Below are 22931 nucleotides of genomic sequence, written 5' to 3'. Positions count from 1 at the left end.
GGCGCACTGCGAACATTGCGCATGCGCAGTTTGCGACTAACCGCTCCGTAGCGGGAAAAAAACGAGCAAACAACTCGGAATGACCCCCGATGTCTGCTGCACCCTACTTGGGTACGAGGAGCATGTGCTGGGCTCCACCAATCAGGGTTCAGGAAACACTCCTCTGACAACAGGTGTCTCAGCAACCATAGCGCGCTGCAGCCGGACCGAGCAGCTGTAAGTTGTATCCCCACCGTTCTCTCTTCCTCTCTTCCCTAATGTCATTCTCCCAAACTCAAAAGAATTGCATGTCCCTGAGACGGGCCTAGGGAACAGGAAAACCAGGACTTAGATAGCCGCCTGCAGGTAATAAGGCTTCCGAATTTCTGAGTGTTCCCCAACCCCTGGAAGAGGTCACTCTCCTGTATAACTAGGGAAGTGGGCAGCTTCATGATTATTATTGTCCTTCACTTATATGGCGCCACAAGGGTTCTGCAGCGCCTAATAAAGGCCCTCATTCCGAGTTGTTCGCTCGGTATTTTTCATCGCATCGCAATGAAAATCCGCTTAGTACGCATGCGCAATGTTCGCACTGCGACTGCGCCAAGTAACTTTGCTATGTAGAAAGTAATTTTACTCACGGCTTTTTCATCGCTCCGGCGATCGTAATGTGATTGACAGGAAATGGGTGTTACTGGGCGGAAACACGGCGTTTCAGGGGCGTGTGGCTGAAAACGCTACCGTTTCCGGAAAAAACGCAGGAGTGGCCGGAGAAACGGTGGGAGTGCCTGGGCGAACGCTGGGTGTGTTTGTGACGTCAAACAGGAACGACAAGCACTGAACTGATCGCACAGGCAGAGTAAGTCTGAAGCTACTCTGAAACTGCTAAGTAGTTAGTAATCGCAATATTGCGAATACATCGGTCGCAATTTTAAGAAGCTAAGATTCACTCCCAGTAGGCGGCGGCTTAGCGTGTGTAACTCTGCTAAATTCGCCTTGCGACCGATCAACTCGGAATGAGGGCCAAAGTGCATATACAAACGAGCAGAACAAGAAAACAGTGACTTACAGTACAGACAATGCAGGATAAGTACATGGTATATAAACACAGCCGCATCACTGGAATAAGCATCAGGGCGGCAGAACCTAGGAGCTAGGAGCCGTTGTAGGTGTATGGAGAAGATGCTAGTATAAGTAAGGTAAGGAAAGGCACATGAGGGGAGAGAGCCCTGCTCGTGAGAGCTTACATTCTAAATGGGAGAGGATTCAACTTGGTGTGAATTGCGCCATCCCGGCCACGCCCCCTGCCACGCAATGTCATGAACTGGGCAGCCTGATGATGCAAATCACATAACCATACCCTATGGCTTTCCCCTTCATGTCAAATCTCAAGAAGTAGTTATGGCCATCGACCATCAATGTGTCAAAATCATCGATGGTCAATGTCCAATGTTAAATACTTTTGCTGTCAATGGGGGGAAATCAAATGGTTTCCTGCCATCGATAGTACAGAACCTGCAGATTTTTTTTTTTACAACTGTCTGAACACTGAGCATAGCTCCGCCCCCAACTCTCGTGAAGCCCTGCCCACAGGCTGTGATTGGCCCGCAGCTCCTTGAATAGAACAGCAGGACTGTCCATCGGTGGGTGAAACCATTGATGGTTCCCTTGCAGATGGGTTTTATACCATCGAGGTTAACCATCAATGTCACCATCGAGATTAACCAACAATGGCACCATCGATAGTGACCGTCAATGGTTAACCCACCGACGACCATCCCTATCAAAAAGAATTGGCATGTATGAAGTAACCTATTTTACCATAAATAACTCCATGAGGTCACTGGTCTTTCTGGTCACTCGAAGCCTTTGGGGGAGATTTATCAATCTTGGAGAGAGTTAGTATACAGTCAGCTTCTGTCATTTTACAGGCTGTGCTAGATAAATGGCAGAATCCGATTGGTCGGTACGTTACCTCCACTTCATCTCTCTCCAAGATTTGATTCATCTCCCTCACATGCTATTCTCTCTCTTCCATGCTGTTTTCAAGGAGCGTAAAAGTTAACTCTTTGCTGTGCTGCCCTGGGTGATGAAGGGGTTAAGAGGGCATTGTGCGTCGGCCTTGGCTTGTAGCGGTCCTGGGTGTGCCACATGCCCCACGTCAGCCTCATGCGGTTCATTGCCAGGTTATCTCTGGGGAGGAAAACGCTCCCTGTTTACAGGAAATGCAGCACAAGGGTCTCCGGCGCGGTGGGAAAGGCGTGTGCAGAAACAAGGACACTGATTGTTAATAACCCTTTCGCCGCCAGACACTTAGTGGAGGGGTAGCGCTGGCATTATGTGATAGTTGGATGTCCTGAAGCCTCTGTATAAGAGAGCAAGGAATGTGACTGTGGGGGACATGCATCAAGCCTTGGAGAGAGATAAAGTGCAGAAGCTGCATTATATAAAGATGGAATGCATCATATTATTATATTATTACGTGTTTATAAAGGGTCAAGATATTAGTCAGAAACCAGTAATAAATAGTTACCAGTAACAAAGGTGAAGAAGGCACGGCCCAAAATAGGCCTACACTCCAGGGTGTGCGGGGTGATGTCATATGTAGAACAGTGTGTTGGCATTTGCGGAGGATCAGAAGCTTGAATCGGCCAATGGGACGAGGCGATTGCAGTCAGAGCGTTTCTTACTGATACCCCTTTCAGATCGCAGTGCCGGGTCCCACCCGGGAATTGGAGACCGGTTACGATCCGGCACTGGACCCTTACACATCGGTTTTCCGACCCGGCAATATGCGGCGCCGCAGGGAGATGAGATCATCTACACACCGCCTCTGCCAATGCTGCGAACGGATCCCAGGTCGCATCAACCTGGTAACCCGTTCACACTGCACCTGACCCGGTAATAACCGGGGAATAACCCTTCTTTATTCCCGGGTTGAATTACTGGGTCAGGTGACCCGGGAATTCGGCAATGACCCCTTTCACACCGCACAGCTACCCGCGTCGACCCGGCAATATATCGGGACGATACCGGGTTATTTGTGTGGTGTGAAAGGGGTATGAGTAATGAATAGACCCCCTATAGCGTCCTGTTTGCGGAACACTGTCAAATCAACATTTGCAAAAATATACAGTTGCGACAAAGCTTGGAAGGGGCTCATTAGCTGGCGTTTGTGGAAGGGCATACCGCCATTTACACTCACCACAAATATGCTTGGATTCTACGTTTTATATTCAGCGAGGAGCATTTTTCACTTTGCAGATGCATATTGGTAACAGATCTCTAGGCAGATGTTGTGCCACGTGTAATAAAGGCGGCCCTGATATCCCCGCACTCGCCTGTTTATATTGAGCCATTATTCAGGATACACTGAGCGGCATTTTAGAACAACCGAAAAGTCACATTGCATGAAACGTGTGGTTCTAAAAAGTTGGACAAATTAGCACAGTGATATATATTGTAACAGGAGACTTGCTAGAATGTGCTCTGCTACAAAAATTCCACCAACGACCGACTCCAAATACCTTTTATTCAGGTAGCTCAAAAACAAAGATATACATAAAAGAAATATCACTGTCTTTAGTATAAACTACCAGGGAGATTAGGCCCTGCCTCACTCCCTCTTACTTAATAAGTAACCCTTAAGGCCCCGGCATCCTGACACTAGTGCCCCAGTCTTCCGGATCCCACTGTCCCTAGCAGGCCTATCACCTGGACACTAACTGCCTTCAGGAGCCCTGACTCATGGGAGAGACTCTGCTTTAAACCCAGCAGCCAAGTGCTGGCTGATGAAGCAGCTTCCTGGGCCAAGAAGCCTATAAGACCTGGTCTGGGCTAAATGGATGGGAACCCGGTCCATCCACCCCCAGGGCCCTGTGTGTAGCTTACAGGTGGCAAAGTACCTCTCCTGCCAAATACACACACATATATATATATATATATATATATATATATATATATATTCTTTTTTATTTATTGCTATTTTCTGCACACCTAGGCAGGCTTCTAGTTTGGGGAGAGGTCTCCAGAGACCGGAATCAGGCGTGCATACTAAAGTATGCAGGGCGGGTTGTATAGTTGTGCTAAGGCACAATCAGAGGGGGGAATGCTGCAGCGATCGCATGTGGAGTGCTCGTGCGCACCCCGGGAGCCACCTTGCGATGCTTTTGCACCTGTGCGGGGGAGGGGGGGTGTAGGGCCTGACAACCGGGGCGGACTAGCCCTGTGCTGGGCGTCCCCCCACATGTCAGAGTAGATTATCATAGATGTGCCAAATTTAGCACTTCTACGATCAGATCTGAATCACCTCCAGAGTGTGTAACATTGAACGCACTGCACTATATAAATGAAGACCTAAGTAAACAAACACTGTGCTTGTGTGATGTCACTAGTTCCTGGCAGATGGATAGGTGATAGACTCGCACTGCCTTAGCATCGGGAAGCTGGCTTGCCAAGTGTGTCTGGGGTACTATGATCGCAGGAAGGCGATGATAGATGGGAATTATTGCAAATATATTTATTTTTACAATGTTAAATGGTTTAAAAAAATATATATTTTGGACCATCATTTATTTTAACTAGTGGGACTGAAGTCTAAGTCTATCGACTTATAAACATGCGCACGTCAACAGAGACCAGATGACGCCGTAAATTAACTCTTGCTATTCCTAAACCTGTATCGTAGAGGGAGATGAATACAACTTTTTTTTATAAATTGCGCAGATAAGCGTTATTTTATTACCTATGTAGACAGCGTTAAAAATATTCTTTGTCGTGGTATTTTAAGATTCAGAAGCGGACGCAGTGACGGATGTCGGACGCAGTGGAGCAAGCGAATCATTAGCGATAGGGCGCGCGGAGGTTTTATTTGCAAAGTGAGTGACAGGTAGTCAGTGATTGGGGGAGGTAACGGGGGTGGCTAGAAAAACGCAGGTGTATTGGGACCGCTCACCGGGCATTGCCGTAGTCAGCCACTGCGAATTCATACGCAGCTGGAGAGACCCCGCCGTCTTAGGAGATCCACTCTGTCTGGCTGGTGTGCGCTTGATGTTCCCGCTGACGTACACGAGCAGCGGAAATGAGGCGCCAACAGTAGGAGTCTCTGGCCCTCATTCCGAGTTGATCGCTCGCTAGCTACTTTTAGCAGCCGTGCAAACGCATAGTCGCCGCCCACGGGGGAGTGTATTTTCGCTTTGCAGAAGTGCGAACGCCTGTGCAGCTGCGCGGCAACAAACACATTTTGTGCAGAACAAGACCAGCCCTGTAGTTACTTATCCTGTGCGATGATGGCTGCGACGAGTGACACGGTAATTACGTCAGATACCCGCCCAGCAAACGCCCGGCCACGCCTGCGTTTTTCCAAACACTCCCAGAAAATGGTCAGTTGACACCCAGAAACTCCCACTTCCTGTCAATCTCCTTGCGTTCGGCTGTGCGATTGGAATCGTTGCTAGAACCGGTGCAAAACCACAAAGGGCTTCGTACCCGTACGACCTGCGTGCGCATTGCGGTGCATATGCAGGAGCAGATTAGCCGCTTTTTTCACCGATCGCTACGCAGCGAACAACGGCAGCTAGCGATCAACTCGGAATGACCCCCTCTGTGCACAAGACAGCGGCTGACGCATTAGCACATCTTTGCAAGCTCATTGTAAATGAAATCGCAACTGCACATGCAGCCACTGTTGCGACAGTCTCTTGAGACCATTGCACATGTATCTATGACCATTATTGGTATAATTTATATCATGTAACTTGTTCTTGGGTTGATGGCCTTTCAGAGGTACAGTAGTTGCAGTGTGTAAATTATGGAAAGCCGAACTGTAGGGGACTGTGCTGAATTTATTAGCGGAAGGCTAGATATGATGTACTGCAATTTATTTTTAATTAATCTTTATCAGCCCGGAACCCAGATTTAAGTCTGGGAGTCGTCCAAGAGGTTTATAGCTACACTGCTGGGCACTAGGCAGGCATTTCCTCTAACACCGTTCTTCTCTGTAAGTGTGTTTATTATTAATAAGAACAGATAATGGCTCTCATTCCGAGTTGATCGCTCGCTAGCTACTTTTAGCAGCCGTGCAAACGCATAGTCGCCGCCCACGGGGGAGTGTATTTTCGCTTTGCAGGAGTGCGAACGCCTATGCAGCCGAGCTCTGCAAAAACATTTTGTGCAGTTTCTGAGTAGCTCTGGACTTACTCAGCCGCTGCGATCACTTCAGTCTATTTGGTGCCGGAATTGACGTCAGACACCCGCCCTGCAAACGCTTGGACACGCCTGCATTTTCCCTACCACTCCCAGAAAACGGTCAGTTAACACCCACAAAGGCCCTCTTCCTGTCCATCTCCTTGCGATCGGATTCTTCATTAAATCCATCGCTCAGCAACGATCTGCTGTGTACCCGTACGACGCGCATGCACATTGCGGTGCATGCGCAGTAGAGACCTGAACGCTGTGCTGCAAAAAAAGGCAGCGAGCGGTCAACTCGGAATGACCCCCCCATATTTCTTCTAACAGATTAATTTAAAAAAAAGAAAAGAAGATTAAAGAATGATAGTGACCCAGCCTGACTGACGGCCCATGTCACCGCAACTGACGTCATTAGTATGCTAACATCATTTGCATAAATCTGGCTGCAGAAGGAGCGTTGGGTATGGTGTGCGGGCAGCCGGAGTGGTGGCAGGGGGGCGATCGCAACAAAAGCCCCTTGCGGGCCCGCATCGCCTTCTCAGCACATCACTTATTGCACTCACTCAGCTGTCCCACTTTATGGGACTGTGGCTTCTTTCCAACAGCCAGGACATGTATTCCTACTGCCGGGAATGTTCTTTATGGGAAGTTTCCCTATCTGAAAAAGTCTTGTGTCTGAAGGTGTGCCTATGGCACTGTCTGTATGGGCTTTGGTGCACAGTCATTCCAATAATGTGACTGCAGTACATTTATATTAACACATAGAGGGGGTCATTCAGACCCTGCGGCTAAATCCGGCTCGCAGCGCAGTTTGCCGATATCAAGAAACTGTTCATGCAGCTGCGCGGCCACACACATTGCAGTCGCACCCTCCTACGATGGATGTGACCGCTGTGATTGACAGCGGTGGGCGTTTTTGATGCGGCAGCGTGGCGTTGGGGGTTGCGGGGCGAACAGGGGTGGGTTGGGACCGTTTTAGGGGTTGCAGCCGCTCCGGGGAAAAAAATGTCCACTGACCGCCTGACAGTGCAGCCAGGGTGCGCTGCCAGGGGTCAACCCTAGATCCAATGTGTTCACAATTAGATTGCGGACGCAACGGTAGACGGCCCCACACATGCTGGGCGGCTTTGTCCTGTGCTGGGCGGCTCTGAGCATGTGCAGAGATGAACGCAGATCTGGCTGCCTATGCAGCCACCTACGTTCATCTCAGAATAACCCCCATAACACCCAAACTAAGGTTTTCGGAATTACAACTGTGAAAATCACTTCGGAGACCGCGCCTTCATCTGTGGGCCTTTGGGTCTGGCCATAGTTGCTCTTCCACTACGGTGGGAACTCCTGGGCCCTCCAGAGAGCAGGCAATGGGGGTCATTCCGAGTTGATCACTCGCTAGCAGTTTTTAGCAGCCGTGCAAACGCTATGCCGCCTCCCACTGGGAGTGTATTTTAGCTTAGCAGAAGTGCGAACGAAAGGATCACAGAGCGGTGGCATAATTTTTTTTGTGCAGTTTCAGAGTAGCTCAATACCTACTCAGCGCTTGTGATCACTTCAGACTGTTCAGTTCCTGTTTTGACGTCACAAACACGCCCTGCGTTCTCCCAGCCACGCCTGCGTTCTCCCAGCCACGCCTGCATTTTTTCGAACACTCCCTGAAAACGGTCAGTTGACACCCAGAAACACCCTCTTCCTGTCAATCACTCTACGGCCAGCAGTGCGACTGAAAAGCTTCGCTAGACCTTGTGTGAAACTACATAGTTCGTTGTAATATTACTTAGCGCGTGCGCATTGCGCCGCATACGCATGCGCAGAAGTGCCATTATTTTGCCTGATCGTTGCACAGCGAACGAAAGCAGCTAGTGATCAACTCGGAATGACCACCAATACTCCCACGGGGATACTTACCTGCCTGCTAGGTAGACAGTGCCCCCAACTAATGAGGCAAAGCCCCTGGAAATATCTCATCTTTAGCCCTGAAGTGTCATTTATATTTTATAAGAAAGTAAATCTTTTTCCACATGACCGCTGTATGTTACACTCATGCACTGAAGCCTGCATTTAGGAAGAGCTGCCCCAACAGCCCAGCTCCACACCCCAGAAGACGCAGCGTTGGCACGGTGGATTCTCATGCAGTGAGCGCCGGTCATGTGTGTCGGCATGATGCGGGGATTGCTGAGATGATGAGCTGGCTCTCTGGCGGATTCTTAGGTTTGTGTGGTGTGCGCTCTTGAAGATTGGCCAGCTGCATTCAGCCCTCAAGCTGCAATCTGCTCTCACTCATCCATATCATTACTACAAGCAGAAGAATTATCCGGGGATTAAACTGTCCGTGGAGACCTCCAGCTCCCGGCTCCTCCAGTGTTTTACAGGCTGAAACTTTAAAAGTCAGCTTTATCTGACACTTCATCAAACAAAGTGCCGGCATATTGATCATTAACCCCTTCCTGCGCAAACCGCAGTGTTTATCTCCGGTTAAATGTAACAGGGACTACGCCTATAATTAGTACAATGGGGGTAATTCAGAGTTGATTGCAGCAGCAAATTTGTTAACAGTTGGGCAAAACCATGTGCAGTGCAGGGGGGCAGAGGTAACATGTGCAGAGAGAGTTAGATTTGGGTGGGTTATTTTGTTTCTGTGCAGGGTAAATACTGTCTGCTTTATTTTTACACTGCAATTTGGATTTCGGTTTGAACACACTCCACCCACATCTAACTCTCTCTGCACATGTTACACCTGCCCCTCCTGCAGTGCACATAGGGGGTCATTTCGAGTTGACCGCTAGCTGCCGTTGTTCGCTGCGTAGCGATCAGTGGAAAAAACGGGTAATCTGCGCATGCGTATGCTCCGTAATGTGCACGCACGTCATACGGGTACAAAGTCCATTGTGGTTAAGCACTGGTTCTAGCGACGGTTCCAATCGCACAGCCGGCCGCAAGGAGATTGACAGAAAGTGGGCGTTTTCTGGGTGTCAACTGACCGTTTTCAGGGAGTTCTTAGAAAAACGCAGGCGTGGCAGAAAAAACGCAGGCGTGGCTGGGCGTTCGCTGGGCGGGTGTGTGACGTCAAAAGCCGTCCCTCTGTCGTTAGAATCAACGCACACGAAGAGTAACTACAGGGCTGGTCTTGTTTTGCACAAAAAGATTTTGCAGGCGCTCTGCTGAACAAGCGTTCGCACTTCTGCTAAGCTAAAATACACTCCCAGTGGGCGGCGACAATGCGTTTGCACGGCTGCTAAAAACTGCTAGCGAGCGATCAATTCAGAATGACCCCCATGGTTTTGCCCAACTGCTAACAAATTTGCTGCGGCCATCAGGTCTGAATTAGGCCCAATATTCCTAATGAATTAGTAATACTTGCAGTGCTCATTGCTGAGGAATAGAAGGGCTGGACGGACTCTTCCTTAGAAGCATCAGTTTTCTGCAGTGTTGCAGATTGCGGTATGGATGACTCTATTCTTGCCAGACCAAGCTGCTGCAGTACCCAAGCTAGCTGGCGTAGGGCACAGACCTCTCCTCTTCTCCTAATGCATAGGGCATGTTCAGTTCTCCACAACGTGTGTCTGCTACAGTATGTTCATATCTGTCTACGTCATCGGAGAATGGGACCGGTATGAGGTTCCAGCAGTTGCAATGTCGGCAGTGTCATCTTGAGCAGAATATGCTGACATGGAACTAATGGTAGTTATAGCCTTGTAACATGTCGGAACTCTAGACGTGACGCTGAACAATCATGTTTACAGTTATGATGCTGACGCTGTTACTAATGCTGTAAGTAAGATTAGTATTATGTCGGCATTACCCTGCCAGTAGCGGTATTGTTGACATTGTAAATATCACCCAATTAACAAATTCCCTGGTAGAATATGGTCCACCAACATGACCAGTGTTACTGTACAAGGGACTATTGCCACTGATTTACTTTCCACCATAGACTTCGCCCTCCTCCTAATACACAGACATCAGGGGACACTGACCTCTGCCCTCCTCCTAATACACAAGACATCAGGGTGCACTGACCTCTCCCCTCCTCCTAATACACAGACATCAGGGGGCACTGACCTCTCCCCTCCTCCTAATACACAGACATCAGGGTGCACTGACCTCTCCCCTCCTCCTAATACACAGACATCAGGGGGCACTGACCTCTCGCCTCCTCCTAATACACAGACATCAGGGGACACTGACCTCTGCCCTCCTCCTAATACACAAGACATCAGGGTGCACTGACCTCTCCCCTCCTCCTAATACACAGACATCAGGGGACACTGACCTCTCCCCTCCTCCTAATACACAGACATCAGGACACACTGACCTCTCCCCTCCTCCTAATACACAGACATCAGGGGACACTGACCTCTCCCTCCTCCTAATACACAAGACATCAGGGTGCACTGACCTCTCCCCTCCTCCTAATACACAGACATCAGGGGGCACTGACCTCTCCCCTCCTCCTAATACACAGACATCAGAGGGCACTGACCTCTCCCTCCTCCTAATACACAGACATCAGGGGACACTGACCTCTGCCCTCCTCCTAATACACAGACATCAGGGGACACTGACCTCTGCCCTCCTCCTAATACACAGACATCAGGGGACACTGACCTCTCCCCTCCTCCTAATACACAGACATCAGGGGGCACTGACCTCTCCCCTCCCCCTAATACACAGACATCAGGCTGCACTGACCTCTTCCCTCCTCCTAATACACAGACATCAGGGTGCACTGACCTCTCCCCTCCTCCTAATACACAGACATCAGGGTGCACTGACCTCTCCCCTCCTCCTAATACACAGACATGAGGGGGGCACTGGCCTCTTCCCTCCTCCTAATACACAGGCATCAGGGTGCACTGACCTCTCCCCTCCTCCTAATACACAGACACCAGGACACACTGACCTCTCCCCTCCTCCTAATACACAGACATCAGGACACACTGACCTCTCCCCTCCTCCTAATACACAGACATCAGGGGACACTGACCTCTCCCCTCCTCCTAATACACAGACATCAGGACACACTGACCTCTCTCCTCCTCCTAATACACAGACATCTGGACACACTGACCTCTCCCCTCCTAATACACAGACATCAGGGGGCACTGACCTCTCCCTCCTCCTAATACACAGACATCAGGGTGCACTGAACTCTCCCCTCCTCCTAATACACAGACATTAGGGTGCACTGACCTCTCCCCTCCTCCTAATACACAGACATCAGGGGGCACTGAACTCTCCCCTCCTCCTAATACACAGACATCAGGGCACACTGACCTCTGCCCTCCTCCTAATACACAGACATCAGGACACACTGACCTCTCCCCTCCTCCTAATACACAGACATCAGGGGACACTGACCTCTCCCCTCCTCCTAATACACAGACATCAGGAGACACTGACCTCTCCCCTCCTCCTAATACACAGACATCAGGGGGCACTGACCTCTCCCCTCCTCCTAATACACAGACATCAGGGGGCACTGACCTCTCCCCTCCTCCTAATACACAGACATCAGGACACACTGACTTCTCCCCTACTCCTAATACACAGACATCAGGGGACACTGACCTCTCCCCTCCTCCTAATACACAGACATCAGGACACACTGACCTCTCCCATCCTCCTAATACACCGACATCAGGACACACTGACCTCTCCCCTACTACTAATACACAGACATCAGGGGGCACTGACCTCTCCCCTCCTCCTAATACACAGACATCAGGACACACTGACCTCTCCCATCCTCCTAATACACCGACATCAGGACACACTGACCTCTCCCCTACTACTAATACACAGACATCAGGGGACACTGACATCTCCCCTCCTCCTAATACACAGACATCAGGACACACTGACCTCTCCCCTCCTCCTAATACACAGATATCAGGGCACACTGACCTCTGCCCTCCTCCTAATACACAGACATCAGGGGACACTGACCTCTCCCCTCCTCTACACAGACATCAAGGGGCACTGACCTCTCCCCTACTCCTAAGAAGAGAGTATTGACTGCATAGGAGAGGAAAGGGTTAAACATCTGGGGAGGGGTGGACCTAGCTGTAAGGAAAGTACAGCCTTCTTTATAGGGGAGGGCTTGATATATATAGGGAAGGTGAAGCCATTTTAAGTCCTCTTGGTGATTCGGACTGAATTCTAATCTATAATTCGGCTAATTTGGTCTAATCAGAGTCCCTCAGCAGGTCTTTACGTTCACCTCCAGCTGAGTTATTACATGTGTTTCCCATTTTATTCCCCCCCCCCTTCTTTTATTTTGTTTTGTTTAATTTGATTTTCCCCTTTGTGTCTTTAATTGCGTTTTAAATTGGCAACGGAACGTGGTGCAGTCGGCTAGGCCGTGACTGCTGCAATGGCGAGATCTAAAGTTTTCTTTTTTGGCAGATCCTTCAGTATTAAACAATAAATAAACCTCTTAGTAATCAATTCTACCCCTCTTTTTCCCTTCAGGATGGTTCGAAGACTATTTGCCCATTTGGGTGGTTGGCCACTCTTACATTTACTGGGCGGCCAGGTTTGTGGCCTCGGAAGGGTCTCAGGCATTGTTTGGAACTCAGGGTGTCAGATGGCTTGGCTGGCGCGGAATGATGTGGGGTGAGCTGAGGAGTAGGTTAGTGAGTCAGGCCAGCGAGCATGGAGTCCCCAGGGTTTTGGTTGTCCATCTAGGTGGCAACGACTTGGGGAAGAGGACATCCTTGGAGCTGCGGTGGGCCATGATACAGGATCTGGCAAGTGTGACCGCGCATTGGACCAATTGTGTGTTGGTTTTTTCCATGATAGTGCCGAGATTGTGTTGGAGGGGTGTGGCGGATGGTCGCCGGATTGATGAGGCCCGGAAAAAGGTGAACGGTGCTGTGGCAAAGTGGGTGCTGTCCCACGGAGGGAGGGTGGTTCGCCACCCGAGGATACGGTTCAGAGACAGCCACCTTTTCCGGCGCGATGGAGTACATCTATCCGATGAGGGGATGATGTTGTTTCTGGAGGATCTAGGTTTCGCTTTGCAGGAGTTAGGGTAGGTTTATGGTGGCGGTGCGAAAGACTTTGGGGATGAGTCTTTCGCTGTTGGCGGAAAAGAACGGCAGTTTCGTATGGTAGAGAAAACTGTAGTGTTTTACAGTTTGTTGTGGTTTAGGTGCACTCACCTCCATCGACTTATGGCCGCTTGACCACCCGTCCGGGAAGGCAGCGGCAGGGCATCCAGGAGCGGTGGGTAGTCACTGTGGGGGTTGAGTTGTCACCTATTACCGGTTTATGATAAGTTTTAGTAAATTTATAGGATTGAGTTATTTAAGTTTAATTTAGATTAAGGAGCCGTTCTTTTGGGCCGCCACCATATGCCAGCTGGAGCGGCATATTAAATTAATCTCTTTTATTACAGGTTTCCTAATGGTTAGGGACAAATAAATAGCTAGCAATTTTCTGCCAAATTCAAGTCTCTGTGTCGTTATTTCTGGTTATGGTTATGAATGCTTTACTTTCAAAGAAAGGGGTCCACCAATTATCACTAAGATGTTTATACACAGACGTCAGGGGACACTGACCTCTACCCTCCTCCTAATACACAGATATCAAGGGGCACTGACCTCTCCTCTCCTCCTAATACACAGACATCAGGGGGCACTGAGCTCTTCCCTCCTCCTAATACACAGACATCAGGGATACACTGACCTCTTCCCTCCTCCAAATACACAGACATCAGGGGGCACTGACCTCTCCCCTCCTCCAAATACACAGACATCAGGGGACACTGACCTCTCCCCTCCTCCTAATACACAGACATCAGGGCGCACTGACCTCTCCCCTCCTCCTAATACACAGATATCAGGGGGCACTGAGCTCTTCCCTCCTCCTAATACACAGACATGAGGGGGCACTGACCTCTTCCCTCCTAATACACAGACATCAGGGGGCACTGACCTCTGCCCTCCTCCTAATACACAGGTATCAGATCACACTGACCTCTCCCCTCCTAATACACAGACATCAGGGGACACTGACCTTTCCCCTCCTCCTAATACACAGGTATCAGATCACACTGACCTCTCCCCTACTCCTAATACACAGACATCAGGGGGCACTGACCTCTCCCCTCCTCCTAATACACAGACATCAGGGGGCACTGAGCTCTTCCCTCCTCCTAATACACAGGCATCAGATCACACTGACCTCTCCCCTCCTAATACACAGACATCAGTGGACACTGACCTCTCCCCTCCTCCTAATACACAGGTATCAGATCACACTGACCTCTCCCCTCCTAATACACAGACATCAGGGGACACTGACCTTTCCCCTCCTCCTAATACACAGGTTTCAGATCACACTGACCTCTCCCCTCCTAATACACAGACATCAGTGGACACTGACCTCTCCCCTCCTCCTAATACACAGGTATCAGATCACACTGACCTTCCCCTCCTAATACACAGACATCAGGGGGCACTGACCTCTCCCCTCCTCCTAATACACAGACATCAGGGCACACTGACCTCTCCCCTCCTAATACACAGACATCAGGGGGCACTGAGCTCTTCCCTCCTCCTAATACACAGGCATCAGATCACACTGACCTCTCCCCTCCTAATACACAGACATCAGTGGACACTGACCTCTCCCCTCCTCCTAATACACAGGTATCAGATCACACTGACCTCTCCCCTCCTAATACACAGACATCAGGGGGCACTGACCTCTCCCCTCCTCCTAATACACAGATGTCAGGGGACACTGACCTCTCCCCTCCTCCTAATACACAGACATCAGGGGGCACTGACCTCTCCCCTCCTCCTAGTACACAGGCATCAGATTACACTGACCTCTCCCCTCCTAATACACAGACAATAGGGGGCACTGACCTCTCCCCTCCTCCTAATACACAGACATCAGGGTGCACTGACCTCTCCCCTCCTCCTAATACACAGACATCAGGACACACTGACTTCTCCCCTACTCCTAATACACAGACATCAGGGGACACTGACATCTCCCCTCCTCCTAATACACAGACATCAGGACACACTGACCTCTCCCCTCCTCCTAATACACAGATATCAGGGCACACTGACCTCTGCCCTCCTCCTAATACACAGACATCAGGGGACACTGACCTCTCCCCTCCTCTACACAGACATCAGGGGGAACTGACCTCTCCCCTCCTCCTAATACACAGACATCAGGGGACACTGACCTCTCCCCTCCTCCTAATACACAGACATCAGGGGATACTGACCTCTCCCCTACTCCTAATACACAGACATCAGGGGACACTGACCTCTCCCCTCCTCTACACAGACATCAGGGGGCACTGACCTCTCCCCTACTCCTAATACACAGACGTCAGGGGACACTGACCTCTCCCCTCCTCCTAATACACAGACATCAGGGGGCACTGACCTCTCCCCTCCTCCTAATACACAGACATCAGATCACACTGACCTCTCCCCTCCTAATACACAGACATCAGTGGACACTGACCTCTCCCCTCCTCCTAATACACAGGTATCAGATCACACTGACCTCTCCCCTCCTAATACACAGACATCAGGGGACACTGACCTTTCCCCTCCTCCTAATACACAGGTATCAGATCACACTGACCTCTCCCCTCCTAATACACAGACATCAGGGGACACTGACCTCTCCCCTCCTACTAATACACAGACATCAGGGGGCACTGACCTTTTCCCTCCTCCTAATACACAGACATCAGGGGACACTGACCTCTCCCCTCCTCCTAATACACAGACATCAGGGCACAGTGACCTCTCCCCTCCTCCTAATACACAGACAATAGGGGGCACTGACCTCTCCCCTCCTCCTAATACACAGACATCAGGGGACACTGACCTCTTCCCTCCTCCAAATACACAGATATCAGGGCACACTGACCTCTCCCCTCCTCCTAATACACAGACATCAGGGTGCACTGACCTCTCCCCTCCTCCTAATACACAGACATCAGGGTGCACTGACCTCTCCCCTCCTCCTAATACACAGACATCAGGGCACAGTGACCTCTCCCCTCCTCCTAATACACAGACAATAGGGGGCACTGACCTCTCCCCTCCTCCTAATACACAGACATCAGGGGACACTGACCTCTTCCCTCCTCCAAATACACAGATATCAGGGCACACTGACCTCTCCCCTCCTCCTAATACACAGACATCAGGGTGCACTGACCTCTCCCCTCCTCCTAATACACAGACATCAGGGTGCACTGACCTCTCCCCTCCTCCTAATACACAGGTATCAGATCACACTGACCTCTCCCCTCCTAATACACAGACATCAGGGGACACTAACCTCTCCCCTCCTACTAATACACAGACATCAGGGGGCACAGACCTCTTCTCTCCTCCTAATACACAGACATCAGGGGACACTGACCTCTGCCCTCCTCCTAATACACAGACATCAGGGGACACTGACCTCTCCCCTCCTCTACACAGACATCAGGGGGCACTGACCTCTCCCCTCCTCCTAATACACAGACATCAGGGGACACTGACCTCTCCCCTCCTCTACACAGACATCAGGGGGCACTGACCTCTCCCCTACTCCTAATACACAGACATCAGGGGATACTAACCTCTGCCCTCCTCCTAATACACAGACATCAGGGGACACTGACCTCCCCTCCTCTACACAGACATCAGGGGGCACTGACCTCTCCCCTACTCCTAATACACAGACGTCAGGGGACACTGACCTCTCCCCTCCTCCTAATACACAGACATCAGGGGGCACTGACCTCTCCCCTCCTCCTAATACACAGACATCAGGACACACTGACCTCTCCCCTACTCCTAATACACAGACATCAGGGCACACTGACCTCTGCCCTCCTCCTAATACACAGACATCAGGGGACACTGACCTCTCCCCTCCTCTACACAGACATCAGGGGGCACTGACCTCTCCCCTCCTCCTAATACACAGACATCAGGGGACACTGACCTCTCCCCTCCTCTACACAGACATTAGGGGGCACTGACCTCTCCCTTTCTCCTAATACACAGACATCAGGGGGCACTGACCTCTCCCCTCCTCCTAATACACAGGCATCAGATCACACTGACCTCTCCCCTCCTAATACACAGACATCAGTGGACACTGACCTCTCCCCTCCTCCTAATACACAGGTATCAGATCACACTGACCTCTCCCCTCCTAATACACAGGCATCAGGGGACACTGACCTCTCCCCTCCTCCTAATACACAGGTATCAGATCACACTGACCTCTCCCCTCCTAATACACAGACATCAGGGGACACTGACCTCTCCCCTCCTACTAATACACAGACATCAGGGGGCACTGACCTCTTCCCTCCTCCTAATATACAGACATCGGGGGACACTGACCTCTCCCCTCCTCCTAATACACAGACATCAGGGCACAGTGACCTCTCCCCTCCTCCTAATACACAGACAATAGGGGACACTGACCTCTCCCCTCCTCCTAATACACAGACATCAAGGGACACTGACCTCTTCCCTCCTCCAAATACACAGATATCAGGGCACACTGACCTCTTCCCTCCTCCTAATACACAGACATCAGGGGGCACTGACCTCTCCCCTACTCCTAATACACAGACATCAGGGGATACTGACCTCCCCCCTCCTCCTAATACACAGACATCAGGGGACACTGACCTCTCCCCTCCTCTACACAGACATTAGGGGGCACTGACCTCTCCCTTCCTCCTAATACACAGACATCAGGGGGCACTGACCTCTCCCCTCCTCCTAATACACAGGCATCAGATCACACTGACCTCTCCCCTCCTAATACACAGACATCAGTGGACACTGACCTCTCCCCTCCTCCTAATACACAGGTATCAGATCACACTGACCTCTCCCCTCCTAATACACAGACATCAGGGGACACTGACCTCTCCCCTCCTACTAATACACAGACATCAGGGGGCACTGACCTCTTCCCTCCTCCTAATATACAGACATCGGGGGACACTGACCTCTCCCCTCCTCCTAATACACAGACATCAGGGCACAGTGACCTCTCCCCTCCTCCTAATACACAGACAATAGGGGACACTGACCTCTCCCCTCCTCCTAATACACAGACATCAAGGGACACTGACCTCTTCCCTCCTCCAAATACACAGATATCAGGGCACACTGACCTCTTCCCTCCTCCTAATACACAGACATCAGGGTGCACTGACCTCTCCCCTCCTCCTAATACACAGACATCAGGGTGCACTGACCTCTCCCCTCCTCCTAATACACAGACATGAGGGTCACTGACCTCTTCCCTCCTAATACACAGACATCAGGGGACACTGACCTCTCCCCTCCTCCTAATACACAGACATCAGGGGACACTGACCTTTCCCCTCCTCCTAATACACAGACATCAGGGGGGCACTGACCTCTCCCCTCCTCCTAATACACAGACATCAGGACACACTGACCTCTCCCCTCCTCCTAATACACAGACACCAGGACAGATAAAATGAGGAATATCAGAGATGTGTGATGTCCCCTTCCCCCCACTCTGGGACAGGGACCAGACACATGTGGGCACCGTGTTGTAATTGGGTGTATTTCACAATTCACATTTCTCTGTTACTAAATCGGTTTGTGCCTCAGGGAAGCAATATTCTCCATCCCCTCAATAATAACATTATAGATTGCTACCCAGGGTAGCAATAACCTCACACTGTGTGATTATCTTCCCTTTATCATTACTATTTATTTTCTTGTCTGTGATGGCTGACAGAAGCATTCTTATAGAGTTATTGTCTACCCTTGCATGGCCATACTGTGCCTGAGACGGGGATTTAATTGTGTTGCCACCAGCAGTCGCCGCTATGTCCTGTTACGCAGCGTGTAATAATTATGTCATGTGACCCGGCTCCCTGTATCATCCCCATACGTGCTAAATGTGGCACCTGCTAGCTCAGTGTGGCCCCTGTCTGCTGTGATTTATCTTCGGAGCGCATATAGTTGCAGAATCCATTACAGTTTGTAATAAAAGCCACATCCTATCCTCCTTATGGCTCATTAAGATCCCATTGTATTATTTATTAACAGAGATGTCAGCACAGCAAATGACTGTAATGAGATTATCCCCATATTGTAGTGCTATTGCTACTGGGTGGCACAGTGGCTAGTATTGCAGTCTTACAGCAAAAGGACCATGTGTTTGACTCTGACCCACTATTTGTGTGGAGTTTGCATGTTGTTCCGGTGTTTGTGTAGTTTACAATTTCTGTCAGTCAAGAAAACTTGCTTGATAGGTCTGCTGTGGTCCTTCCTGCCGGTGACGCCAACTTGTACACTACCCGGTTCAAATGAAACGCTTTAGAATTTAGTTCCAGGTATGGGAGCCCTACCTTCCTGCTAGTCGTGGTGAGAAGTATTGCGATGGTGGATTTTCTTTGTTGTATATTTTGACGCTTCTTTACTTTATGCGCAGTGCCTACACGGAACCGTACAAAGTCTGCCCAATCCCCATGAACAACGCAGAAGACCTCACATTGGACGAGGATCAGAAAAGCTCAGAAGACGAGGAGACCAGCACTGGAGGGGTGCAGAAGGTAATGAGACAGTGTACCCTGCTTTCACCATTCCGGTACCTTTGCCCTGGGTTATTTGCTGGGTTGTAGAGTGCTATTCTGAACGGCATTTTGGCTGGTCCTGCTCCTCTCTCTTACAGAATTCTAGCTTGCATCTCTCAGTGCTCCCCTGTGTCTAACAAACAATATACAGTAGAAGATAAACTGTTCATCAGACATTTGTGGATCGTTTAAAATGTAATAATGTTCACGGGCTGTCAGATAAGCCCAGCGTGCCACTAATATCACTATTCTTTAAATGTATCAGCATACAGTATTGGTATTTATAACATGTTATCAACTAGTATTTGGGACCCATCATTCGCAGATTGTGCCCGATACTGTAGGGGTTTCTACATTTCTCCTCTCTTCTCTTCCCCATCTCTCTCTCTCTATCACCCATATCTCTTTCTCTCTCACACCCCGCGTCTGTCTCTTTCTCTCTCCTTTTCTCCCTGTGGGTTTCTATCTCCCTCCCCATGTCTTTCACACTCTCTACATTGCCAGTGTGTCTGTCTTTCTTTCTCTTCCACATGTCTCTTTCTTTCTTTCTTTCTTTCTTTCTTTCTTTCTTTCTTTCTTTCTTTCTTTCTTTCTTTCTTTCTTTCTTTCTTTCTTTCTTTCTCTCTTCTCTCTGTCATCCTGTCCCCCATTTCTCTCTCCCTTCCCAGTGTCACTCTCTTTTTCTCCCTCTCCGCATGCCTTTTTTCTCTCCCTCCTTGTCTCTCTCACCCTCCCCATGTGTGTCTCCCTCCCTTGCTATGTTTTGCTTTCTCTCTCTTTCCCCCGTGTCTTTCTTTTCCTCCCCATTGTCCCTCTCTTTTTGCCTCCTGTGTCTTTTTCTCTCCCTCCTTCATCTCTCTCTCCCTTTCCATGTGTCTCTCTCTTCCTCCCCAGTGTTTCTCTTTCTGCCCCCCCATTTTTCTCTTTCTCCTTCCCCCATGTCTCTCTCTCACACTCCCTGTGTATGTGTCTCTCTCCCTTCTGTCTCTCCCTTGTGTCTCTCCTTCTCCATGTGTCTCTCTCTTCTTCCCCCTTATCTTTTTGTCTCTCAATCCCCCGTGTCTCTCCGTCCCAGTGTCTCCCTCTATCTCTTTCCTTCCCTTTGTCTCTTTTTCTCTCCCTCCCCATTTGCATCTCTCTCCCTCTATTATCTCTCTCCGTCCCACTGTCTCTCTCTATTACTTGTTTCTCTGCCTCCAACGTGCTTCTCTCAATCGTGGCACGCGTAATTAAATTCCTCGGGTGGGAAGGTGAGTGGGGGCGTCTGGTGGGATATGTTTGTGGCTGTTGAAGGGGTGGGCTTGCACTAGACTGACACACTATACAATTATATAATAGATATAATACCCACTACTATATGCCTGGGCTGCATCTAGGCAAGCCAGGCAAGTTGAGGGTTAATCTTCCAATAGTAACAATTTTTGCATGAAAGTTATAGTCTAGAGAAGGCGGGGCCTATTGAAAAAAGGGGCGTGGCATCAATGCAAATTTGCTTGGCATGCAGATCTATATGCTAATCAGGAGTGCAGCCTAATTGTACCTTGTTGTGAAGCTGCTTTGTTGTCTGGTTTGCAGCACGGCCTATGCAGGTGGCAGCCTATGATGGTTTTATATTCATTTATGTATTTTATTCCCTCTGTTATTGGGTGTTGGATGTAGGACATTTATATTTAACATATTTCCATTCACTTTCAAGGTCAGTGCGATTTCAGAATTCAGCCCTGTGTGTAGCATTGCAGGTGATATTTTGATAACTTTCTGGGAATTTTATCAGCGGATTTCGGGGGTAATTCAGACCTGATGGCTCGCTAGCGTTTTTTGCAGCGCTGCAATCAGGTCAGAACTATGCATGCGTATGCACCGCAATGCGCAGGCACGTTGCACAGGTACAAAGCGGTTCATTGCTCTGCGATGGGTTTGTGCGAAGAATCCATTCGCACAGGTGATCGCAAGGAGATTGACAGGAAGAAGACGTTTGTGGGTGGCAACTGACCGTTTTCTGGGAGTGTTTGGAAAAACGCAGGCGTGTCCAAGCGTTTACAGGGAGGGTGTCTGATGTCAATTCCGACCACTCGGCTGCACATGCGATCGCACACTTGCACAGCTAAAATACACTCCCCGGTGGGTGGCGACTATGTGAACGCAGGACAGCAACAAACAGCTAGCGAGTGATCAGATCTAAATTACCCCCTTTGTCCTTTGCCGCGATGCTTACAATTACACCACCGGTATTTACCAATACTCGCCTGTATGGCGAGGTCCTGCGGTGTCTCCCTCATTGGCTGTGTTCTCACCTGTGTTACTGGCAGCGTAACGCTTACAGCAAAGGCTTGATCTGGAAAGCGTTTGTGAGGCAGCCGTCCGCCCAATCCACATAGCTCTTCAACTCGGCGGAGATCCAACAAATCTGGAACTTCTTAGGTGAAGTCAGAGAGGCTTCGCTGGGTCCCCAGTGCTGGAAATAAGGACTTTATCGGTAATGCCATATATAGATGGCGCTATCTACAGATTTGTCCTCATATATCTAGCCTCAATATACCATGCATCGCGAGACGCCTGGCGCAAGTGACCCGCACTGGGCGGTCTCATGTCTTTTTTTGCATGAATGTGCATCTTGGTCGCAATGTGATGTGACAAAACTGCGTCAGGAGACCGCTCTGATTAATCTGATATGCGACACTTGTATATCTGTGTGCGACTGAGTATGAATCTGTATACAAGCACAATGGAACTTGGCGTGGAGCCACTGCAACGTAGCACTTCTCATACAGATTCAGACTCAGTCTTACACAGACATACAAGTGTCGCATATCAATATAATCAGAGGAGTGTTGTGAAGTGTTGCGGCTAAGGCGCAGATTTGCACGAAAAAGATGGTTGGCGTAAGCTGAGGCACATGGTACCTGGTGCCCAAGAAGGGATGTTTGGTGCGACTGCACCAAGTGTTTGAGGACACATCTGTACATTTCTGCTACTTGATAAATACAGTTAAGCTGCCATTACCCAAAGGTCTCTGGGGGTGACGGTAAATGACGGTAGGTGGGACAAAGCTAAGTTAAGTGGCCCAAATCAGTGAAAATCCTATTTTCTGGTGGTTTTGGCTTTTCATTGCTTCATAAATAGAGCCCTAAGTGTTCCCAGGCTTTCCGGA

The 22931-nt window shown here is 49.7% G+C and overlaps 1 protein-coding gene and 1 long non-coding RNA gene across 6 annotated transcripts in view; one reads left to right on the top strand and one right to left on the bottom strand.

The window, feature by feature from the left end:
- The window catches only part of FGD5 (FYVE, RhoGEF and PH domain containing 5), a 244466-nt gene that overhangs the window by 32421 nt on the left and 189114 nt on the right, over window positions 1-22931 (top strand). For all 4 annotated transcript variants that reach the window (XM_063941238.1, XM_063941236.1, XM_063941235.1 and 1 more), the window contains exon 3: window positions 19639-19759. In XM_063941238.1, the coding sequence (XP_063797308.1) occupies window positions 19639-19759 (121 nt within the window). The remainder of the gene's footprint in view (window positions 1-19638; window positions 19760-22931) is intronic.
- LOC134958554 (uncharacterized) overlaps window positions 1-22931 on the bottom strand; it is a 101265-nt gene that overhangs the window by 43626 nt on the left and 34708 nt on the right. The window lies entirely within an intron of this gene.

The sequence above is a fragment of the Pseudophryne corroboree genome, chromosome 9 (genome assembly GCF_028390025.1).
Source record: "Pseudophryne corroboree isolate aPseCor3 chromosome 9, aPseCor3.hap2, whole genome shotgun sequence".
In the NCBI taxonomy this organism is placed as follows: Eukaryota; Metazoa; Chordata; class Amphibia; order Anura; family Myobatrachidae; genus Pseudophryne; species Pseudophryne corroboree.
This window is presented reverse-complemented; position numbering and strand designations above follow the sequence as displayed.